This window comes from Pagrus major, chromosome 21 (assembly GCF_040436345.1).
Source record: "Pagrus major chromosome 21, Pma_NU_1.0".
Lineage (NCBI taxonomy): Eukaryota > Metazoa > Chordata > Actinopteri > Spariformes > Sparidae > Pagrus > Pagrus major.
This window is the reverse complement of record NC_133235.1, coordinates 20,046,128-20,070,349: the sequence shown is the minus strand read 5'-3', so window position 1 is coordinate 20,070,349 and position 24,222 is coordinate 20,046,128. Positions and strand designations below refer to the sequence as shown.

The window sequence follows — 24,222 nt, the reverse complement described above, 5'->3', positions numbered from 1 at the left end:
TGCATCCATCAGTCTCTTTTATAGTCATTTAACTGAAAGCTTTACACAATCTAAGTAAGTATAATATCAGGCAGTTATCGCACTAGGTGTAAAAATGGGATATTACACAATAGCAACTGATGACATGGGATTAGGTAAATGACCAGAAGAGACATGCTGACAATATGTTCTGTACAAATGAAAATAATAGGCCCACAGAAAAACACAGATATTGGACACAACTAGAGGTTAACTAACAAAGCGTGTGCGCATCTGAGTACAACCCTTAAAAACTCTTTAATCCTAATGATAAAGGAATAATATGAAAATAATGTAGGTTTATCCACTTTCTCACTGAGAGTTAGATAAGAAGATTGATACTAATGTCACTGATACTCTCATGTCTGTCCATTAAATATAAGGCAGGAGGTGGTTAGCTTAGCTTTGAATCAAAACTAGCCAAAGGTTACAAAATCTATATAATTTATTATGTGTTGTTTAATGTATCTGTACAAAAGCTGACATGTAAAGAATAAACGTAACCCTTTTCCAGGGTTATATGTGACTGTTTCTTGACCCTGAGCTCCAGGAAGTAACTGCTCAGAGCCGAGGACCAGGCTGGCACACAACCGCTCACAATATGTTCTTTTTACACTTAACACCTTTTTTTTTTTTTTAGACAAAAAAAGATATATTGTGCTAATTAGTGAGCTTCAGAGGTGTTGGTAGACACATTTTTGACAGAGCCAGGCCAGCTGTCTCCCCTGGTTTCCACTCTTAGTTAAGCTAACCAGCAGCTGGCTGTAGCTTTATATTAAACAGAAAGGTATGACATTGGCATTAATATTCTCACTGAAATCTCTGCCAGAGACCAGATGTCAAAGTATTCCTTTTATGTGTTGTTGAACATATGGGTTAGTATTTAAATATTTAGATGCTAAAATTGCTCAATATATGCTGGATGTGTATATGAGCAGCTGATTGCAGCCTCAAACCAGTTAACACAATGTGTCAGTGTTATGATTACACCTTGTTTCTTCTGCCCCAAGCTGTGAAGAAAATTTTATTTGTGATATTTCCATTTTGTAAGACATTTCCATCTCTTGCAGCACTGTATCTGCAGGCTGATGACCTGGGTGGTGTACACATTAAGATTTCTTGAGCAAAACATGAAATAGGATCACAGAAAATGCTGCATTGGGGTAAATGTAAGTTCAACTGCTGCCTTACAGGTGCAATATGTATATATTTTTGTTTAAAGTATTCAAATAAATGTTTTAAATCATCAACAGAATGTGAAAAAATAGCAGTGTTGACATTATGTCAAAGACATCTGTGTACTGTGTTGCAAAGATATCTAATGAAGTTAGCATGCTAAATAGCTAACTCCTGGCCTGAAAACCTCTTGCTGTGCTAGTAGTATAAACATCAAGACTCCTCCAGTAGTCAGACTAGCTGCATGGCTAACAGGGCTAACTAGCTAATGGTGATTCCAGTTAGCAGCAGTTAGCGGTTACTCTTTTGACATGCTGCACCCCCATTTGTTTGGAGTATAAATTCAACAGGTTGCCAATTCTTACATATTGCACCTTTAAATATTTAAGTTAACTTATCTCAGGTTGAATGATTAGCTGTCTTCTTTTAAGTTCCCTTTTTAATGAAACTAATTGATAGGTTAAGTGTTCATGAGAAAACAGGCTCAGTAGCATTGAGATATTAAGTTAAATGAACAACTGTTCAGTCACACTGATAAAAAAAATCCACGTTTTATTTCCTTTTATAATTTTTCAGTTTGAAGAATCAGTTCCTCTTCTCACATGAAGTAGAGCTACAGCTGCTACTTCAGTATGGGACCAACTTTGTAATAATATTGACAGGAAGTGAGTGTGTGAAATGGCTAAAAAGTCTCTGTGAGGCTGAATTCAATACTGAACTTTATCAATGCAACGCAATGTTTTCATTATTTTCCACAGAAACAACGGTGACTCATCTCAAAATATATTAAAGACACACAACACGTTTTCTTTTATTATACATTTGTTTCAAAGAATTTTAAATTGCAAAAACAATGCATGCTGGGAAATCATTTCACATGCTGATCATGTTTCTTGAGGATCTTGTTTTAATGGTTTGATTCAACTCTGTACAGTACATTCATCCAACTCAGCATTTCGGAACTTAGATAGAATTCATGTTTTGAAGTTTTGTTTAGTTTCCTTGTGTTTACACATGAGTCATGAAAGAAGCACTTCGACTTTCAGTTACTCCCATTGTGGTATGGCCTCTTGCACTAAAAATATACTTTTATCATCACTGGAAATATCATAGAAAGAAGCAGAATTTCCTGCTCTTTCCTTTGGCATGTTGAAAAGGTTGGGTTCCACGGCACTACGGCTCCTAACATTTTGTCACACTGAAGGGACGAGGCTGTGACGATTTTTACCCTCCAGATTCTGAGGCAGTAAACACGATGACGCTCACAGCGCTTTGCTTCACTGTCCTGCGCTGGCCAACCTCATGGTGAACTGTGCTGCCCATCCCCCCACATACTGTGTTAACTGCCTGTCCTCAGCAGGATGAGCTGGCTGTAAACCACACCAGTTCTATTAATTAATTAATGTACCCTAACGGTAGGGCTGGCTCCCTCCATTGTAGTGGAGCAGTTTTCAGCCGCCTGCAGTGGTGACCGCCGGTGTGTCTTTGGGTTCCTGCAGTGTTGTAGGAGAAGGGAAAAGACAAAGAGGAGCATAGCAGCAAACAAATGTGGATGGAAGGAAGCCGTCAGCATCATAGTAACAATTAATCACCCAGGGCCATTGTGGTCCTGTCCTGTAAACGGCGCCAGTGCAGGCAGAGAGAAAGAAGAAGAGAGGAAGAGGCAGAGGAAGAGAGGGAGAGAGGGGGCAGGGTGGCTGCAGGGAGAAAGAAGGGGAGAGAATGGTTGGGGATCAGCCTGTATGTCCACCTCAGCTCCTGCTGCGGGGCTGGGGAGCAGTGCTGCTGTCTCAGTGCTTGTCCTCCGTGTTCTCCCAGATCCCGGACCCTGAGGTAAGAGTCTGATACATCACCGTGTCCTCCACAGGTCTCTCTCGGGATTATCCTGTGGGTGTTCTCTGTGATGGGTGCAGGTGTTCTGCTGTTGAAAGGCTTCATGTTATTTACTGTTTGGTTTGCCAGAGTTGTTGCTTGATGAGGAGTGAGTGAACATATGTTGAAACCTGATATATTATATGGTCTTACAGGAACAGCCGAGCACATGTTTAAATGGATGCAGACAGGAGGATGAATATGACGAGTTGTGGTACGACAGGTTGTTTTTGTGCTTGGGGCTGAAGACAGGAGGGTAACATTGCAGAGGATGTGACCACTAGAATGTTCTGACTACAAAACAGCAGCTGAAATGTGTTGAGTTTTCTTAAAAAAAAACAAGCTGATAAAAACAATTCTGCCTCTGAAAATAGGCAATTCACTGACTCTGTATACAGTACACCCCGTAGAAACACATACCACATTACAATCACTGACAAAACATACCTTTTTATTAGTATGTTGGATTAGTTATGGTTGTTTATTTTAGGCATGTGAGCAACAACCTACAGAAACAAATGGATTATGAGTAATCCCATAGATAAATACAGTTATACAGAGGCAATGGATATTAGATTTTGTTAAAGATGCACTATGTAGCTTTGGAAAAGAAATTCACAATACAAACTCAGAAATATTTATTTGGTGAGTGTCTTTCCATAACTGAATAAACAAGCTGTCCTCAGAGGGAAATAAGGTCTCCAGAACAGAAGTTAGAAGGGAGGCTAATTAAAAGGGTCTTGCAAATATATAAAATGGTAAAACAGTAAGAAATTATGCCGTTCTTGGAGGACACTAGAGATTATTATAGAAGGTCAGAGAAAGTACAAGAAACTTCTAGAAACAGTCTCCCTCAGGCTACTTTGATGACACACCCGCAACTTTTAAAAAGAGGAAGAAGTGAAGCTCGAGCTGGTGGCAGAAGTTCCTTAAAGACGCAATATGTAAGAACTAATAGGGCTGCGGCTAGATGATCTAACCGCAGCAGTTAGCAGTTGCTTTGATGATATAGTGCCCCCTATTTGTTTGGAGTATGAATTAGACAGGTGGCTGTTTCTAACGTTTTGCCCCTTTAATGAGCAAAGAAAATGTTTATGTTGTTTATACTGAAGGTCAGTTCAATAGTCAGGTAAGACACACAATACAGTAAAAAACAAGAGTAAAAATTTGAAAAACTTGGTTCCAAACACATTCGCACATATACTTTGTACCAATACAGGATATCCTTTTTTAAGTCATTAGTAGTTGGTCCTTTGCTATTTCATGTGAAATAACTAATCCTGCATCCCACTGCAGAGTTTTCTATTTTCAGATGCTAATCCTCCATTTAGTTCGACTAATCTTCATTGATTAGTCCCTAAAGGATTTCATTTAGAATAACTAATCAACACACTCACACATATCCAAACATGTCAATTTGTAATGAGCAAACCAACCAACCAAACAACCAACCTGCAGCAAACAAAAACATGTAATCAGTTTGGCAACACAGTAACTAACACGGGGGCAACTTGAGTTCATAATGCTTCTGAGTTTGTGTTGTTTGTTCCACCAAAAGAAAACTTGAGGCTTATGCCCACTAATCCTGCTACATGGAATTCCCCTCAAGAGGAAAGGACTTAGCATTACATAATCGCACTTGGGGCAAAAAAATGGTTATTATTTAAGAGCAGCGCTATATATCTCCATCAAGGATAATCCTTCTGTGGGAGTTGCACAAACGCGAGCGTAAAACTTATTCAGATCCGTTTTCAGTGCAGATTCTTTGTTCAAGTTCAGCAGCTCCCCTTGTGCCCTCCTCGACAGTCAAACAGTAGGGGCTCTGATGACGGCTTGTATTGTCACATTCTGGCACTGTAGCTTATGGAAGTCAATCAGGTCAGAGAAACAGCACAAATAATAGGTTCATTCTCCCTGATGTTGGGAGTCTCACACAGCACAGAAGGACAAAACAGAGACGCTGGAAGAAGAGGAGCTCTTATCCAAATAATTCAAAGCTTATTTTAACAACTACTTATTCTTTGATCATAGTTTTTTTTTTAAAGCAAACTCATTCCATTTGATGTTTTTCTTCCTCTGTAGAGCCTCAGTCCTTATATCACTGTCTCAACTTTTTCTAAAAGCTATTTCTATTTCAGCACATAATGATGTTGTCAGTAAACAATGCTCATAAGTATCCATTTTCAGATCCATCGCTTCTAAGTATAGAGCATCTAAAAGACAACCTTGTATTATTCAATCAAGTGATCGATATACTGTGGACAGCGAGAAATCCTCATGCTGATTTGATCAGGGAACCGATAACATGCTGGCAAAGTAGTGATCCATGACATTGATCTAATACAAAAATACACAGTTTTTTCTTATTGATTGCTCCCCCTTCCCCGGCTCCAGAGAGAGAGGTTTTGAAATGTGAAATGTGTTTGTTTTGAACGCTTCTGACAAAACTTCTACACTTTTACAACAACTAAGACCATCATGAAAGCTTAGACAAAATGCAGCCTGAAAACCACCCCAAGCCTCAGAACTTGTTTGGGTTGAGAAAGGGGAGATTGAGGTGGAGACGGAGCCAGAGAAACCCGCAGGTCGTGTGGGTTTTTGTTTTCCTGGCAGTGGCTTGAGAAATGCTAACACCAGGGCCTTTTGTTTTTTAACATTCTGCCAACACCTTGAAGAAAAACATCACTTTTCCTTCAAGTCAGCTCCGTGGTTTTCGCTTCAAGGAACTGTCAGTTCATTTATGTAATGAGATAAATAACAAACTCAGAACCCATTGGCTATCCTCTGACAGTGATTTACCCTCTAGGAGTCATGGTCAGTGTTTCAGGGCTTTTGGGTATAGCAAGGATGTCTGGATAATGGATAACGGATATCTGGGCCAAGAATTCTTCTTTTCATGTGCCACTCATTGTTTACAGTGCGATTAGCTACTTGAGACATGAGGCTACATTTCTTGTAATCTCTATAAACAGAATTTTAAAGAAAAGCTAAAAGGTAAATCGTCACACGCTAACCGATGGGTTTTGAGATTACAATACCAAAATGTTGTCCGCCGCACACAGATCCTTCATTCATATATTATGTCTACATTCAGATATTCTCTGCTTACCAGTTTGTGGAGGTTTATTTGTGGTGTGGAAATAAAAATCAATGTTGTCTCATCTTTCCACAGCTTTTACCCACAGATCCCCCCAAGAAGCCGGACCCCGTCACTTCAGAGACTGTTGTTTTCTGGGGGCTGCGGTTATGGCAGGTCATCGGCATCTTTGCGATGTTTGCTTTAGCAGTTGGTTGGTACATCTCATTAAGTCACTTTGTTGTCACCTTCACATATAATTCTTCAAATAGGCAGCTATCTTTGGGATTAGCTGCAGGCCAAAGAGGATTGTGCATGCAATTACGTATCCACAGTGAGATTATCAAGTGCAGTGTAATTAGTGGTAATGACACTTGTAGTTTGTTGGGATTAAGAGGTGTTTCCAGAAGTGAGTCAGCCGTGTAACAGCAGCCACAGTTTAATGAGGAAAGAAGAACGCGCACTCTGCTTTTTACCCTAAAGGCTTTAATGTTGGTGTAGACTAAATGGCAAATATTTTTCTTGATTCAATTTGTAGTAACATCTTCATTATTCTGGATGACCCACTGACCTCGCTGTCGCTGTTTTTTGGGGGGTAGAAAGAGGTTCCAACAAATACTGTCCACAGTGATGTTCCTGGGTTGTCAAGCCCAATTTTGTCAATGCCATTTCCCAATACTGTGAGCGCCGCAAACAGGCAGAAGTGACACCTGAAATCATCCAGATCCATCCTAATCATGTAAAAGATGGGTGTGCTATGCAATTAAATTCATCCCGTACCTGTTTGTTCTCTTCCTCATGCAGTTATCACTCTGTGTTGTATATTCAAATGTCGAATCCCGAGAACCAAAAAGGAAATCGAGGCACGGCACGCACAAAGAGAGGCCGCCAAGAAATACGCCAACACATTAGAGACGGTGCCGCCTCTGAACGAGCTGACTGAGATCCCAGGATGTGAGTACCTCTTTCCGATATTAATACTACTATATTAAAACACGCTGACATACACCAGCTCCGATGTCTGATGTTGACTGTGTTGCTCTCTTGGAGGGGCTCTGCTTGTTGATTGTTGGTGGATGAGCCACTTTCTCTTTTAATGCTCTGTTTTAAAGCTGAAATCTCTAAGACTCTGACAAGATTCTTCTCCGTTGTAGTCCCACTTTATGATTAAGTCTAGGAGGACAGCTGTCTTTTTACATAACCTCTTTTCTAGGGCAGCTTTAATTTCTTAAATTTGACTGTCTCTTTTTATAATTTCCCAATGTCTGCTGCACTTGTTTCAATTCTTCTGCTCTGTTAAAATAAATGTCCTCTTCTCTTCTCTTCTCTTCTCTTCTCTTCTCTTCTCTTCTCTTCTCTTCTCTTCTCTTCTCTTCTCTCTTTTCTTCCAGCTACCCCAGATGCTTCTGCAGTACAGACAGTCTCTGAGCAGGTGCAAAGTCAAAGTCAGCTCTCAGTAGTTAGGGCCAGCGAGGAGCAACCCAGCTCCCTCACTTTGTCAGAGACTGGATGACCTTTCTTCTTTCAGACCTTTCCTATTCTTTCTTATTGGCTAAGTGACTTTTAACTTCTCTATACATCGGTAGCCATCCTAAATGTTCACTGAAGCCACCATTAATGTTCACTGAATCCTGCAGTATTACCCTTTAGGAATTCCTTAAATGCTACTGTATCGCTGCAAGAAGAATTTAAGAGAAATACACCTCTCGTTCAAATGTTTCCTGCATCACTTCTGAAATTTTCAGCCAGATAATACAACATGAGTCAAATCTGTATTTTCCACATCGTGCTTGGTATTAGAGTTGTGGCACAGCAGCAATGAAATGAAACTTTTACTGTGTACTGCTTCTGCAAATGTGATTTCTTTAGGGCAGATGGAGTTCATACTTTTGTATTTTAAAGAGGCTCTCTTCTTTCTGAAGGTCTAGATCTTTTTAATATAGATGCATGTATTTTGCTTCGTGCAGATTTGCATGACAAAGGCTTTTATAATGTTGCATAATCTTCATAATGTTTCCAAATTGCTATGACTGTAAGCAGCGAAAATGCTAATGCATGCAGCATGTGTGTGCGCAGTGTCTGTTTGCTTTGAATAAAGCAAATCATTCAACCTATCTCCTGCCAGTATAAATTAAATATGATCACTGATGCCAACAACACTGGTCTCATCTGTGATTGAATGTTCTTGTTCTATTCCTCTTTCTCTCAGGATTTTGGTGTGTTCCCTTGTGTGTATCTTAGCCATCTTACAGCTGCTTAGCCGTGGCTTTTTCAGGTTAACAAATATGACAAATATAGGGACTGACATCTGTCTTCTCCTGTTCCTCTCCAAGATATGTTACGCAGTCATGTGCACAGATACAGTCATTGGTTATCGTGTAATTAATTATGGGAGAAAAATCACTGAGCTGTCAATAAGTTTTTCTTGCATGATAACTGTGTCAAATAAGATCACATGGTAAACCGACTGTGGTGAGAGCATCCATATCTCCTCAATCTCCAGTGTCATCACAGAGAGTTGATCTCATGCGCACTGGAGTAAATGCTCTTTCCTGACTACATAACTACTCAACCGTGTGACTGGGAGAGGGGCTGAAGGGGATGTACACTGACTGCAGCCATTACAAAGAGTGCGGGTAGCTGCTCTCAAATATCAACTGAAACCAAACCATACTTTAATATTTGCTTCTGGAGGAGCGCAACATAAATGTACAAGCAAATATGTAATTTGCTGCTTTTCTCCAGTCATGCTCGGGTACACTGAGCAAGCTAACAACAACAACAAGTTAACAAGCTAATGACCACATATAGAGAAAATGGAGTGATACCAGTGTCTTTGAATGTTAAGAAAAAAACTCAAAGGGTAACTCCACTAGTTTTACACAACAAAGTGTGATTCTTGGGGGATTTCTACTGCTTATGTGAAAAAAAACCAACCCAATCGGCAGGATAAATGTTTCTGCAAAACGACAGATAACAAAAAACAGATTTTTTCCCTATGTTGCAACTTTACATCTGTTTAAGTGGAATTTTATATTTCTCTCTTGTCACAAGCAGCTCTGCTTAGGTTTAGGCACGAACACCACTTGGTAAGGGTTAGGAAAACATCATAGTTTGGCTCAAAATACCTGTTTTAGTCGGCATGATCACTGATGAAGATGGTCTGACTCCCCCTGAAAAATATCCTTTTTGGTCGCCACAAAAAACGCAGGAAATGTGTACAGATCTCCTTAAAAAACACCTGCTTTTGATGCCACAAAAACAGGTGAAAATATTCCCAAGTGTCCTAAAAAATATCCACTAGTGTGACTCGGACTGCAGTCAGCTGTTTGGCAGCCTTGTTGGCTGTTGCCACTGAGTGACATCACTGGAGGCAATTTATTAGATTACAAACAGCTTCATCTGGAACCACAAAAAGTTTTATACAACTTTTTTCACATATGCAGTCGTAGCCTACTCCCCAAGACCTGTAAACACACTTTAATGTGTCATGTAAAATGTGAAATTATCCTTTAATCATTCACAAGCAATCTATTTTTAAGGTTTCTTTTTTAAAACAAGCGCTTGATTATGCAAAGCAACAGCAGATAATTTAATGTTACAAATGAGGATCAAGAACTAGCCACTCTTTTCTTTGGATGTGTCTATGAATACCTTTTTCACACATGACAGGCGCTTATGTGTTTACAGAAAAAAACAGCCTTTCAGAGATTAAAATAAGAAAAAGCACTTGTTTTGTAAAAGTATAAACGTAAGGAACAAGGTCGTTTTACAAGATACAAGTTTTCGCACCATTCACACATGTGAGATTCACCATTAATAATTTCTCTGCACCATTGACACATGCTTACCAAGCTGTTAAAAGCATCTGGGACAGTCAATGCGAGAGAAGAAAACAGTAAGCCTCTTCAGTTTCACAGCCAATATCTGTTGCCAACACACACAGAGAGGAAGAGAAGGAGGGATCAAAGGCTGCTGTCATCCTTCTATCTCTATCTCCTTACAAGCACTCATGCAGACTGAGGAACAGGGACTCAAGAGGGAGCAGAGTATCAGTCCCTCCTTGGAGAATGACAAAGTTCTAATTGATAGCAGACAGTTTCAGCTGTTGTTCAAACACATTTCTCACACATCTGTCCACTATGGCTCCTAGAGGGCAGCGAGGAAGAGGTCATTTATGGTTCACTGCACGTCGACCGATGAGTGACGGACTTGCGAAAAGGAATTTGGTCTGGTTACAAATCCCGCTCTGTTCCTCAGGAGGCTTTATTTGTGATGGCAGTCATGGAGAGTGTAACTAAAAGATCAAATTTACAGTTTTGATTTTTTCGCCCCAGTCAGACTGATCTGGGATTTTTCTTTTAAATGCCACAATGCGAAAAAATGCCCTCGAGTTACATCAAAAAGCCGAACCTTTGACATTTATTGGTGGTGTTAAAGTCAAGGCCTTTTGTTGAAGGCAATGTTAACCTTTAATTATTCCACTACCATAAACAGCATGTAAACAACAAGTGCAAAAAGGCACCGACGCTTCAAGCCTGACCAAAATGTGAAGAATGTCTAAATCTGAGACACATCTGGGTTTCAAAATCTGACATTTAATTACAGCTCCTTGTTTAGCCATAACCAACCAAAGCTTGAAACCACTACAATGATGCGTCATCTGCCCAGGTTTTGTCAAATCAGACGGGAATATAAAGAAACGAGAAGAAAATGAAGGCAACAGAAAACAGGTTTGAAGAGAATACCAGTGGGAAAAAATGGTTGATGGTTGGTTGATTATTTTAAGTCAGCTGGATTCTCCCAGCACAGGACTAAAATAAATTCAGCTTCACTCTGCCCCCTTCCAGCAGCTTTTAACATTTAGTGTGTGTTTGTCATTTGGTTTCTTGGCCATTGTTTGTGTGTCCAGTGACTGTGCAGCATTTGCTACTGAGAAAAAATACAGGGAAAAAAAGCAATGAAGCTTTGTTTGGTCCCAACTGGAATCTGGAAAGTGTAAAATCACACCAGTGCTTCTCGCTGATCTATAGGTATAATTTGTTAACTATCACCTGATGTTGTTACAGTTTTGGGGGGTCTGTTGGACCCCGTTGGCTTAGTGACAGCTTTAATTTAGGGGGTGCATCCTTCATGTGGAAAAGCTGTCTGTCAAATCTGATTTCTGAAAGAAAACGCTGTGGGCTCGAATGTTCCAACAAATTAAATGAAAATTCCTCATTTTTTTGTAGTTTCTATTAAAGGACATTTAATTCACAACAAACAAACTCAAACAATTAAATGAGGCATACTTGATTTGTAAAAGAAAAATGTTGCAAGGTCAACTTTACATCTACTGTAAAGGTTAGCAGCTTTTAAACATTTACTGGTTCAGAATCTTCACATACCAACCTGTTTTAAGATTATCTGAGCATGTATACTTCTCAGCATTATCAGTCAGGTTTGGGAATATTTGCTAAAGAGAAATTGTCAATGTCATAGAGACCATATCTCATATTTGTCCGTTAAATAGCTACTTGAAAAATGGTGGAAAAACAGCTAGCTAAGTTAAAAAGCAAAACAAACACTGACACGCATCTGAAAAGCGCACTTATTAACATGCGTTCCATGTTCCGTGAGGTTATTTGTTGCACTATTTCTCGGCCTGCAGCAGTAATTTCCCAGCTCAGCATCGCCAGATTAATTCGCAAATGCATATTAGTCAGGTCCCTCTCAAATCCTTTTCAATGTCCAAGGAGCGCAAACTAAAATGCCTCTGGACACAATTGGACAAACAATCAGAGCAACCAGTGTCACACCCAAATTGGAAACAGCAGTGAAACATGTGATGAGTGACTTCAAATCTGGACCGGTGACGCTCCTCTGTCGGCCATCATATCAGATCTACCCCCATCCTAGATAGCAAAGTTGTCAAGTGGAAATGGCTGAACTGGAGGGAGGCCAGGTGAATCAGAACAAATAAAACATGAGCAGATTTGGATCCCAGGCTGGTAACTTCCTGTAGTTTAGTTGCCACTTTGGAGTTTTAGTTCCTGAAACCATTTTTTAAATTTTTTTTCAACTTAAGGCTTTTGTACAAATTAAACAAACCAGATACATGAACATGTTAAAAGGTGAAATCTTCTTATCTAACACTGAATAAGTAAGTGAGTAAAGATACATCTGAAAATGTCAAATTATGCCTTTAAACCCAGAATTGATATTCTATTGTAAATATTCATCTGCTACCTTCCCCCAACAACGATTTCATAACTTTTAGTTCATCACCACGTTCGTCAGCTGTGTGCATCCTCAGGGTGTCACTTCCTGAGTAACTGAGAAAAAAAACTCAACACATGCAAAGCTGACTGTAAACTTTTGTTCTCCATTTCTCACCCAGAATGCCCTTAAAACGGTGTCATTAAAAGAATAAACAGACCATGCTTATTAGAAGAGAAAGAAACAGATGTGCCTTCATTAAAAGCAGCCCACTTAGCCTGGCATTCAGTTGGATTCAAGTCTCCTTTCCAATTAGCATTACAGGCAGGACCCTGATGATACCTGATGCTGCCACAAAGCTGTTAACCTTTTTGTTGTCTTGTTTTTCCCACAGCTGCAAAAGCTGAAGAAAAGGAGGAGGTGACAACAGTCTCCGGGAAAGTGGACGCCGATAAAGGAGAGAAGAAGTCCAAGGAGGGCAAGAAAGAGGGCAAGGGTGCCAAAGAGGGGAAAGGAGATGAAAAGGAAGCATCAACAAAGAAGAAGGGTGAAAAAGGTGAAAAGGAAACATCCAAGAAAGAAGGTGGTGAGGGGAAAGGGAAGAAATCTGGAGAGAAGGGAGACAAGGGGGATAAAGGAGAGAAAGGAGGCAAAGGAGGGGCTAAAGGGGGAGCCAAGAAAGCTCAAAAGTGAACTCTGCCTTCCATGGACTGCAAAAGATCATTTCATATTTTTCACTGTGAGCATTTTGCACTCTTTTTTTTTCTAAAATTTGTATCATATTGTATTTAAAATGAATAAAAACCTCATATATGAGAAAATGCATTGTTTCTGTACTTCGGAGTCATGAAAGTTGCAAGAATATCAGAGTACAGTAAAATCATACATTTATTGTTACTTATTCACAATTCACTGATGAACATTAGAGACCAGAAAACATCCTCTATTTTATCCCAAGTTTACACTGATATCTACAGCGTGCCTGCATCACTCTACAGTGATGAGAAGATGAGATGAGACTTCAGCAAACACTGCCCACAGACCGTATCTAAAGCACGAATGTCGACTCCACTGAGTACATTTCGGCACGAGATAAATAAAAGACAATGAAACACATTTTATACTCCCATGAGAGGTATTTGAAAATAATGAAATACAACATTAGCTCTAAGATTATTGGCCTCACTGTACACTTGATTTCCAAAAACACAATCATTTTACATGTTACAATCGGAACAAAATACTGTATTATAGCATATTAAAGTGCTCAAATATAATTTTTCATGTTTTTTTTTTTTTTTTTTTTAGAATTTCATGCTCTGATACCAGCCGCCTTTTTAATGAAAGCTGTCTGGATTACACAACAGTAACATAATGTTTACTTGCCCAGTGGCAAGTAGTGGAGAGCCAGACTGAATATGAAGAGTGAGTCAACTCCATTTTTAAATATTGTACGAACCACAACTGCAATCATTAACGGGGTAAAAATTTACAATTAAGCTTCCAGAGAATGGTGAGAAATGCAATAAATACCAGCAGAAAGAAGCCGGTTCAAGATGAACAAAATCTGATGTGACACTGAGATACTCGTATTATCAAATTACTATGTTTCCCTCAACCTCAGTCTTTTCCGATCCCTATCACTGCAGGTCTGCAGCCATCTAACACAATTAGTGTTGTATTCAATCTACTCAACCCTGAGTTGCAAAACTGACCCCTGATCCCCATGAAACTTTTCAAGTTGGGTCAAAATGTCCAGGTGTCAGACCGGCTGTCAAAAACAACTGGAAGCTTTCTTGCTAAAATGACTGATGTCAATATTTAATTGATATTGCAAGGTTATTGCCAAGTGATGCCATGAAAAGACCAAAACCATCCATGTTAAGTACTTTCCTGCCATGTCTTCATCTCTGTTTTCAAATCCTTAAAAAAGATATATATATATATTTTTTTAAACTGCATAATTTCCCCCAAAATCAGGACAATGTAGGTTTAAGCAAATGTTATCCGAACATTAGTAAATCATACATTTGTTGGGGACAATTTTCAGCTGTGGATGATTACACATTTGGTGTGCTGGTGAGTGTTTATGCACTTTTTATGTTTGTGGGATCGACTTAGGCTACATTTTCAGACCGGCTGTCATTAACAGTGAGAAAACTGTCCGGCTCAAATGAGTACTGTTGAATATTTAATTCGTATTGCGTGGAAAATGTTTTAGCCTAATCTCTGAATACTTTCCTACCATGTCTTTGTTTCTTTGTTTCCAACTCTTTCAAAACAAGTTACAGATATGCTTTTTTTTATGTTTGCAGGATCGACTCAAAATAAACTACAGTGCCCAGGTTTGTCATTAATTAAGGAAAATGTCACCCAGTGTAACAGTGTGTCTCCATAATGTGCTTTTGCTTTGAGATCTTGGCTCATAGGAATAAGCTTATTAAATGCTTAAAGTCAGTTCATTGATGGTTTTGGTCTTTTCATAGGATTTGTTGACAAAGTGAATAATTTAAACATCTGCTTGATGGTAAACCACTGAGGATGGTTTGAAACGTTTTCAGATTTATTCAAGTGTTATCTGAAGTATGAATTTGTCATATGTGGGCAGTAAAAACTGGAACAGACGAGGCTTTGACCTTTCAAATATGAGTCAAAACTCACTCCTCGAGCATCAGGTGGACCTAAACTGGGAATCAGGGGATTGGGGGAATGATTCAGTCAGTGTGAGGTCACCAAAAGAACACGACCGCAAAAGGGACGAGAGAGCTTGCCGTCAAATGTTGGTCACGACTGTAGGATGAAAAAAATGTCACGTGCGTAAAAGAGCAAATATTAGCTTCGGTCACATATTAGCTCAAATTAATGTGAGGTAAAACTCCACTTAGCCGAATCTGATCTCGATCACAACTCCAGCAGACATATGAGTCCAAACTAAATAGCCACTAATTCAGCTCCTGAGACCAAGTGAAGTCAAAAAATACAAGTGGAGGAATAAGAGCAACAAAACTGCCTTTAATATTAATGGTCTCAGCTCATCGTTCCCAAGCTACTGAGAGGTGGAATGGTTTTCTCATTTGCTTCACTTCTGTTTACATGAAACCGAGTATTTATGAAGAAAGTTAAATCTGTGTGGGTGCTTTTATCTTATTTTTTTCCCTAAACTTACGATCAGTAGCAAACACTTATTCCTTTGAGGGGTGATTTTGCTGCAACTTTAAGACTTTCTGGTCACTGTAAACAAGACGATGGATTAAAATACAAAGAAACACTGCAAAATAATCTTTTCTCTGGCAGCACATCGTGCCTTTTCTCTTTGGTATTATAGGTAATGTGACCTAACCTGCAACCCATGCAGGTTAAGTGCGGTAAATAACAAGTTATAGAGTTGGAAATATATTGTGGAATGTTTCATTAAATGCTCGTTTGAATGCCCTCTGTCACCTGTAAATATATTCACCAGTTGTGTTTGGGACTATGTACAGAATCAAATATTGCAAACATTCCGTAAACAACCACATGAAAAAAAAAGTACATTGAAACATAGCTTTATAACCATACACATGAACACTATTAGCTCACAATTAGAATGTATTTCTGATCTTTGTAAACATTTTGACTTGTATATATATACATATATATACATCGAAAAGCAGCATAACACTGGACCTTCTGTCAAAATTACTGCGTGTTATTCATTTCTGGGGTTTCCTTCATATCCACCACTCTTGGAGTTCCAGCGGAATTTGAGATTTTCTCGGGTTCCTCATTTAATTAACATTCCACTGGAATATATGACCGTTTCCTGCACCCTGTGTTTTTAAATGGGGTCTCTCTCGCTTTGAAAAACGTGTACGAACACGATACCATTTTAAAAATTTTTTTTTTTGGTCAGATTTCCATAAAGTTCTTCTTTACCTTACACTGAACCCAGAGCAAGAGAGAGAGAGACAGTCTTCAAAGAAATATTCTTACTTTGGCATCACGTTGTGTGTGTGTAGGTGTGTGTGTGTGTGTGTGTGTGTGTGTGTGTGTGTGTCGCAGGGTATTTTTGGGGAAAATTTGAATATGAAACATTCATTTGAAGTCTTAGACGTCTGCTGTGATTAAGAGAGATGAATGCTGGGTTTTTCTTAACAGCTGTACAACATTGTGGGAAAAAAAAAAAACAACAACGATGATTTAAAGTTAACACCTTACATAGCATACCAGCATCCTCAGAGAAATGCTGACCAGGCTAAAACACCACTTTCAAAAGTATAAAAATAGGTGTGCAACAACAGAGGACTTCAATTACCTGAGTACCTTCCCTTTTACACTGAAGTGGATTTAGGTCAATGCAGAACAAATGAGAAACCATGCCGGAAAGCATGAACAGATGCCTCAAAGTTGGAGCATTACTGTTTTTAAGACGAAAACTTGCTGATGAAATTGCCCACACAAGTGCCAATAAGTGCACTCAAAACCCACCTGGCTTTACATTGGTGATTAAGGCTGTTTCTGGCAACTACTGTAACTAACTCCGGTTTAATTTATGCACAAAAGCTGAGCTAAAAAGAGCAATCGGAAAACAAGATAACAACAGATATGGCAGTGGAAAAGAAATAAGAAATGGCAGTCTGTTTTCATCCTTTTGCACATTCACTGTGGCAGGTGGTTGATGAAAGAGTTGCGATTATTTGCCGCAACTATGAGGGTCATCATCCCCCAAATAAAGGCGGCCCAGCTCACATGAGATATTCACCCTTTTTGCCTTGAGCCTCATCAGTCGGCAGTGTTCTGGCTCAATTCACAGGAGGAAAAACTGGCAGTGTTAATGCATGCAACCATTCCCCTTCAGACCATCCTGAGACTGTTTTACAGAGCGGTCCTGGAGGTCACATGACTGTCTCCCTCTCCTCCTCCACCACAGGTGAGGGTTTCTCGTCCTCGCAGGGCCGCGTGTGAGCCGAATGCTCCTCGTCGGGAATGTGAAGCTCCTGTCCCGACGAGGGTATCGAGTTCTCAGAGACGGAGCCGTTCTTCACGTAGCCGGGGAGGTTTCGGTGCCCGTTCACAGGCACCGGTCCCAGCCTCGTGGTGAGGTGGAGGGCCAGCGGTCCTCTGGCAGTGACGTTGGTGACACTGGTGTGTGACACCATAGGTCCATAGCTGTAAGTGTTGCTGCCGCTCCGAGCTTTTCTTTTGAAGTCCAGGGCCAGAGTTCTCCTGCTCCAGGACTTTTTGATCTCAGCTTGCACCTGAGAGAAGAAGTGGTTTATATTTAGCTATATGAGAGCTTAAATAGCACGCAGGAGTTTTTGCTGTAAAATGCAAAAATGAGGTCCTTACCTCTCCATTGCAGAAGCAGTATATAATCGCCACTAAGAATCCCTGGAAGAGAGTAGAGAATGATTTTACTCATCCATGAATTGAAAATTTTAGCTGTGTAATTTCATATTAAGTACATTTTAAATCGTCTGCCAGCCTCAAATCCTCTTTATTGCACTTCAAATCTAACCAAAACCAAATATCTAAACAAGAAGCAAAAATCTGACGTTAGGTAACTGATCCCTTCCGGTGTTTTTGCTAATGAAGACATGTTAACCCAGAGGCCGTTTAAAATCCCTGATTTCCGGATTTGTTCAACTTGAAAGGGTACATTAATATTCATTGGGACCTTGAGAGCAAAATTAGCATTTCTGGCATTTCTGGGTTTTACCTGGAAGGAGTTAAACAGCATCTCATAGTGCATCTGGATCAGCCAGGGAATTCCAGACACCTCTGTATACGGCATGGCATTGAATATGATGTAGTGGACACCAAAGAGTGGCATCAGCACCAATGTGGACTTCAACAGTTTTCTGTAACAGGAACAGAACAGTTACATTTCATTTGAACAACAAATCTGAGTCGTTTGAGCGAAGGTTTAAGTCATTTATCTGTGATACAAGAAGAGGCATTCAGTTAAAGTTACAGGAAAAACAGTTTACATCAGATTACAGAAACATTTAGTAAAAATTAGGATTATTAGCAGGATAACAATTTTAAAATACAGTTTAAACAAAGAATGATATACAACAGGTTTTACTGTGAAGACGTCATAGTTTTGAGTTTTAGTTTAATCATTTCCAGGGTTTTTTTTTATAGGTTGTCTCCTCGTGTCGTTTTGTGAATTACACTTCCTATCTTTTTGTTTTTTCCAGCTTTTTTTGTTTGCCCTATTAGTTTCATGTGTCCCTTATTAGTCTTCCCGCCGAGTGAATTTAAGTTTGTGGTTTTCCCTTACTGTATGTCGGTTCATTTATGTTTCTATGTCAGTTTCCCAGTCCTGCGTTCTCTCCCAGTAGATCTTCAGTGTTCCTGCTTTAATCCCCGTGGTTTTTTCTGTTTTTTGGTTCCTTGGATTTCAGCTTTATTTTATTAAAGCTCTCCTTTGTTTTACACTTAAAACATAATTAATTCTCTTCAATTTCTGTCCCTAAATCCTACAAGCTCAAATAATGTTAAAATAAACATTTTACAAGTTTTAGTTGAAACCTAAATGAGAAATCTATCTTGCTGACTAATAAGTAATGAAGTAGTGATAAATAACTGCAGCCTTACTTTGGCTGATGACAGTTCAGGGACATTTTTGTGTGGCATTAATAATCACTTCGTTAGAACCTGTCTCTTGATGCAAATGCAATCAGAGGAAACTCATTCGATGGTTTCAACAAGCCAGTTGTGATGCAGGTTACAAGTATGTCATATGATGAATGAATCAAGAGAAGCAGCCGGCCTTGTTAAGTTCAGGAATGAAAATAGCCATCTGTTACAATGCTAGTACTCAGTACCTGTACTGTTGTCTTGTGTCACACCTTCCAGCATTTGTTTCTCGTAGTTTAGTTGCCAAGACTCTGATGATGTTCAGAAATAACATAAAATTAACCTAAAGAGAAAATAGAAACATATTATTAACCATCATTGCAAACATAACAAGGTGTTTCGTCCAGCAGCTGTAATGCCACAGGTGCACTAAAACACTGTAATTTCCTCTGCAGCAGGGGGAAGGTTCAAGTATTGAGCGTGTACTCACCACTACAGCTGCCAGGATAGGCACCTGATATATCCATTTCAAATTGCCTGCGCTCAAGTCCCAACACCTGCAGTAGATGAACAACAAGATAATGGATCACAGAGAGATACATACGGTGTGATGATCAAGAGTCCCTCTGTTCCACTCTGGTGTCTCTAATGATTACTGCTGCCATGTCACAAAATGACAGGATTTAGATACAGATGGGGACAAGACACTGACTCTCCCCTCCTCTCTCCAACTGATCTGATGGTTTTAGACACAAGTATCATGTGAATCCATTCAGAAATGAATTCAATTTTGCAAAATAAATATTAATATGATGTTTCCAGCCTTAATTCCTCATGAATTTATTCACTACTCCAGGGCTTCACATAAAGCCCCCTTCATGATCAAGAGCTTTGGCATTTCTGAAAAGACTTTTCAAGTTTGCAGCAAGACACTGAAATAACAAAGTCTGTGCCTTTTTTTAGCTGGTATCCAAACAGTTCTCTCTGCCTAAACTGTCACATGTCATCAACTAAGACCGTAGCTGCCAAGGAGGACATTGAGTTCATCTTTTTTATGATATTAACCAGTCGGAAATTTTATTGCTGAATGTACGATATGCTTAGACTGCTCAGACTATGATGCTGAATTTGATTTCATGCCCAAAGAGAGGGGAGCAGGCAGGTAGAAGGTAGGAGGGAGTCAGAAATGAGAAGTGTAACATGTGGTTCAGTTCCACTGAACAGCAGCTGGATACCAGCTTAGCCGTAAGTGGTGCAGAAGCAGTGTGGAGACGGCAGATAGGGGAGCATCTCGAGGCAGTTTAGTCCTGCCTGCTCAGAAGTGGAAGGTGAATCCACTTTAATTCTTTTTAGCTCTAAAACCTGTTCTCAGTCATGACTATCAGGAGGATGCGAGGATTACAGATGTTTCTTTATCTTCATCTTTGAATTTTACAATTTAAGACTTTGAAACCAGACATACCCGCTCAAATCAGTGAAATAAACCTACTGATGCAAAACATTTCTTTAAAGGAGGCACATTATGCTCATATTCAGGTTTGTAATTTTCTTTTGGGTTTCTACTAGAACAAGTTTACATGCTTTAATGCTTAAAAACACTGTCCAGTGCTGCAGCACTGTATTCCCTCTCTGTCTGAGATGTTCTGTTTTAGCTCCTGTCTCTTTAAGGCCCCCCCCTCCTGAATACCCAGTCTGCTCTGATTGGTCAGCTCACACATGCCTGAGCCAACACCACTAACAACAACAGAGCAGCTTTGCTAAGTAAATTATTTCGTACCGAACTAGCTGGTAGGCATAAATTATGCAAATGTGTGACATGGTGACGTCGTGCGATGTCACAAGGTCATGGAATTAAAGGCGGGACTACTGACGAGGCGTTTCAGGGCCAGTGTTTTCTGTGGGAGAGAGGAACTTCTGACCTTATTAACTTTCAAGATCTTTTACATGCACAAGAGCAAATATAAAACACTGAAGGGACGGAAAAAAACTAACAAGCATCTGATGTGTCTCCTTTAAGGAACTGAGGACTAAGAAGTTCTGTATTTAAGCTTTCCAAGAATACAGTGACCTAAAATAATATTCATACAGATCACTTACTCTGTGTCTGCAAATGTGGCTCTCACAGTTGCCCAAACTGTCACAAACATAGCCGGTACTCCTGAAAAATACAATAAAATTATTTACATTTAAAAAAAAAAAATTTATAAATGATAAATATTGCTATAAGAAGTCCATAATTTGCTCATATGGGTAGAGCCTGGGTAGCACAGCATCCACATTGTATGCGCTGTGCTTACGTAACTTAAACGCACAGTGTGTACAATGCAGGAACTGTAAAGCCCACATTCATGCAGATTTTCCATTGTCATCACTTTTTTAATGATAGAAATCAGCAAGGGACGTGGCCTTTTTCCCTCCAAATATATTGCATTCTAATAAGACGATTAAAGTTTAAACAGTACATATGATTTAATTTGCATGGTAGTAAGTCTGCTAATCATATGCATGGAGGTATATGTAAATGAAGCAGAACTCACCCCATCCAATCAGAGTGAATCCCCATAGATACTTTCTGTCCGAGAAGAAAGTCATGAAGATGAGGCTGTGGAGGTACAGACCCTCCACGAGGATCCAGTAGTAATTTGTTGCCAGAAAGTACATGAACAAGGTCACCACAACCTTGCAGCCGATCTATACACAAACAACAAACAAGAAGAGCAGATCTAATCAATACTTAATCATTTGTATCTTCTCATTTCTCCTCTGCAATAAAATATTTCAGCAATGGGTCATATTTGAACAGAAGATGTTAACAAGAAAGATGTTTTTGATTATTTTCCACCTCTACGTAGAACTGGAGCATGTATTCAGTAATCTGTAATGGAATATTCTACTACAGATTTCTAAATACATACTAAATACATACTTCTAGATGTAACCTAACATTAAACACAGTCCATTTAACCAGACAGCTGCAGCCAATTCAGACTGCTGCTGCTAGAGACCTCCTGTCTTCAGCTCTTTGCACTGGCTTTTTCTGCATGTCAAAGAGACAACTCTACTGGTTAAAAAAGCACTGAAATGTTTAGGGACAGAATACATTCATGGCTTGCTGTTATTTTATGAACCCTTGAAACCTCTCATGTCTTCTGGGATGTGTTTGCTTTCTGCCCCCAGGGTCAAAAGAAAAAGGAGCAGCATTCAGTTCTTATGCACTGCATGTCTGCATCAAACTCCCAGGAAACCTGAGAAAACTGTACCAAACTTGAGGTCTGCTCCAACTCTTGGTTCTATAAATTGAGGCTTAAAACAATTCTGTTTGCCACGTTTCTTTTATTTGTTGTCTTAATGCCTCTTATGTGCAATAAAATTGGCTTGTTGTTGAAAGGTGTTGCCTTGTCTTGGCATTTATTACTAAAGATCAGCAATGTTATCTTCTAACTTTTCATTACTTTTAAACAATAGACCGTTGGCGATAGATAATTCTACAAAAAAAAACATCACAAGGTCAGATATTTTTAGCCACACAAGCAGCAAAGGAATTCTGTTGGTCTCTCGATCCATCACTATTCCAGACTGAAATATCTTAACAACGATTAAATGGATTGCCATACAATTTTATATACTGTAGACATTCATGTCCTGCGAGGACTTGGTAATCTATTGAATCCCCAGAGGATGAATCTTAATGACTTTGTTCATCCCCTGACATTTCATCTAGTGCCATCATGAAAGTAACATTTTGGGTTTTGAATGAAATTTCTCAACAACCTTTGAGAGGACTTCTGGGAAATCAGATTTTTATGGTGCTAGCAGGATAAATTCAAATTACTATATTAATCCTCTGACTTGTACTCTATAGCTGAAAAGTCCAGTTTGCCTATAATGGCTTCAGTTTATGAGCAAATGCTGTAAAACAACAGGAGACAGGATGGGCCGTGGCTAGGTGGTAAGAATGCTAACTTAAGAAGACATCTCTGCAACACAATACATAAACGTCCTCGACAAAACGTCAACACTGTTGTTTCTTCACACTCAGTTCAGTTTTTTTTTTTATGTTTTAAACTAAAATTCTGGCCATATCTTACCAATTTCTCCTTTAAGGTTACAGCCACATTTTATTTTTTTTATATTCAAATGCATTTAGAGCAGATGTACCACACATGATGGATGTATAGTGAATAGACATGAAGCTTTTGCTTTGAGAGTAAAAGGCATTTATCTTGGCTCTCCTGACAGTCTAATGTGTGTGAGAGTTTTGGATGGCCTTTATGTTTGTGTTCTGCACAGCCTGTTATATCTCTCTGATGGAGTTTCTTGATTCATTATCTACACTTACAGAAACCTAAGCTTTATTCTGAGAAAAAACACAGAACAAATAAAAATTGGACGTTGACGTGGATGTTCTGTTGCAGCTGCTGGCTGTGTTTACTTTTAAAAGACATGAGTGTGTCATCACAGCAACCTATGTACTAACTCTGTAATGATTGTTGAGACAACAAATATATCACAGCAGCGAGCGGCTGCTTTTGTGATAAAAGTTTTAATTGTTTTTTGGAGCATGTGAATTTCCCCCGGGCCCTGCTGCCTTGTGTTAGTTATTGATCGAATGAATTGAAAATGAATAAATAAATTAATTGATTAATAAACAGACAGGTTGACAATCCTACGTCTGTGCCTTTAAGATACAACATTGCAAGTGAGATTTGTCTTGTTATAGATTTGTCTGTTTGGACAGGGGTTGATAATGATCCAGATAGTATTATGTGCAGTCTTACTGACATGTCGTGTGTAAATCCCAGGAGGCCGTAATGATTCAGTCAGCTATTGATTTGGTCAACATCCACATTCCTGACCAGCTCCAGCTGCTATATTGCCATGGCACTCACAAGCCCCAGTTTCTCTCAACACTCCCTTTCTCTCTGTACTGATTACCAGTCTTATAATTGTCGTCTCCATCTTTTGTAATCAGTCTGTATTCTTACAAGCATTGTTGGGCTACAGCAGGTGGTTTTGACGTTGAGCAGCGTTTTAATTTGAGTTTTAAGCCTTTCATGGAGACACAGGTCTATGATTATATATATATACATACATATATATATATATATATATATACTGTATATATATATATATATATATATATATATATATATATATATATATATATATATATATATATATATATTATATATATATATATTTTATTAATATTATATTTTATTAAGGCTGCAGGTTTTTTATTGTTCATAAAAGACAGATGTGTAGGAATCATACAGTTTGATTAAATTATTATTATTAATATACAGTCAGAGTCAATA

At 39.0% G+C, this 24,222-nt stretch overlaps 2 protein-coding genes across 2 annotated transcripts in view; one reads left to right on the top strand and one right to left on the bottom strand.

Moving 5' to 3' along the window:
* The first annotated feature begins 2,916 nt into the window (after positions 1–2,916).
* tmie (transmembrane inner ear) lies at positions 2,917–13,033 on the top strand. The gene is made up of 4 exons (XM_073490484.1): positions 2,917–3,027; positions 6,239–6,356; positions 6,947–7,096; positions 12,735–13,033. The coding sequence occupies exons 1-4, from the start codon at positions 2,917–2,919 to the stop codon at positions 13,031–13,033; spliced, it is 678 nt and encodes a 225-aa protein (XP_073346585.1).
* Positions 13,034–13,204: 171 nt separating this feature from the next.
* Positions 13,205–24,222, bottom strand: part of pth1r (parathyroid hormone 1 receptor) — a 53,527-nt gene continuing 42,509 nt past the window's right edge. The window contains exons 7-13 of the mRNA XM_073490686.1: positions 21,442–21,595; positions 21,002–21,062; positions 19,395–19,461; positions 19,153–19,247; positions 18,039–18,180; positions 17,669–17,710; positions 13,205–17,577 (exon numbers count right to left, since the gene is read on the bottom strand). Of these exons, the coding sequence (XP_073346787.1) occupies positions 17,215–17,577; positions 17,669–17,710; positions 18,039–18,180; positions 19,153–19,247; positions 19,395–19,461; positions 21,002–21,062; positions 21,442–21,595 (924 nt within the window). The 3' untranslated portion in view covers positions 13,205–17,214. The remainder of the gene's footprint in view (positions 17,578–17,668; positions 17,711–18,038; positions 18,181–19,152; positions 19,248–19,394; positions 19,462–21,001; positions 21,063–21,441; positions 21,596–24,222) is intronic.

What these genes read in the sequence shown, in the direction of transcription:
- tmie (XM_073490484.1), top strand. Translation starts at nt 2,917, where the DNA reads ATGGTTGGGGATCAGCCTGTATGTCCACCTCAGCTCCTGCTGCGGGGC. An exon ending in CCCAGATCCCGGACCCTGAG is followed by an intron (nt 3,028 to 6,238) that starts GTAAGAGTCTGA and finishes ATCTTTCCACAG; the next exon opens with CTTTTACCCACAGATCCCCC. An exon ending in GATGTTTGCTTTAGCAGTTG is followed by an intron (nt 6,357 to 6,946) that starts GTTGGTACATCT and finishes TTCCTCATGCAG; the next exon opens with TTATCACTCTGTGTTGTATA.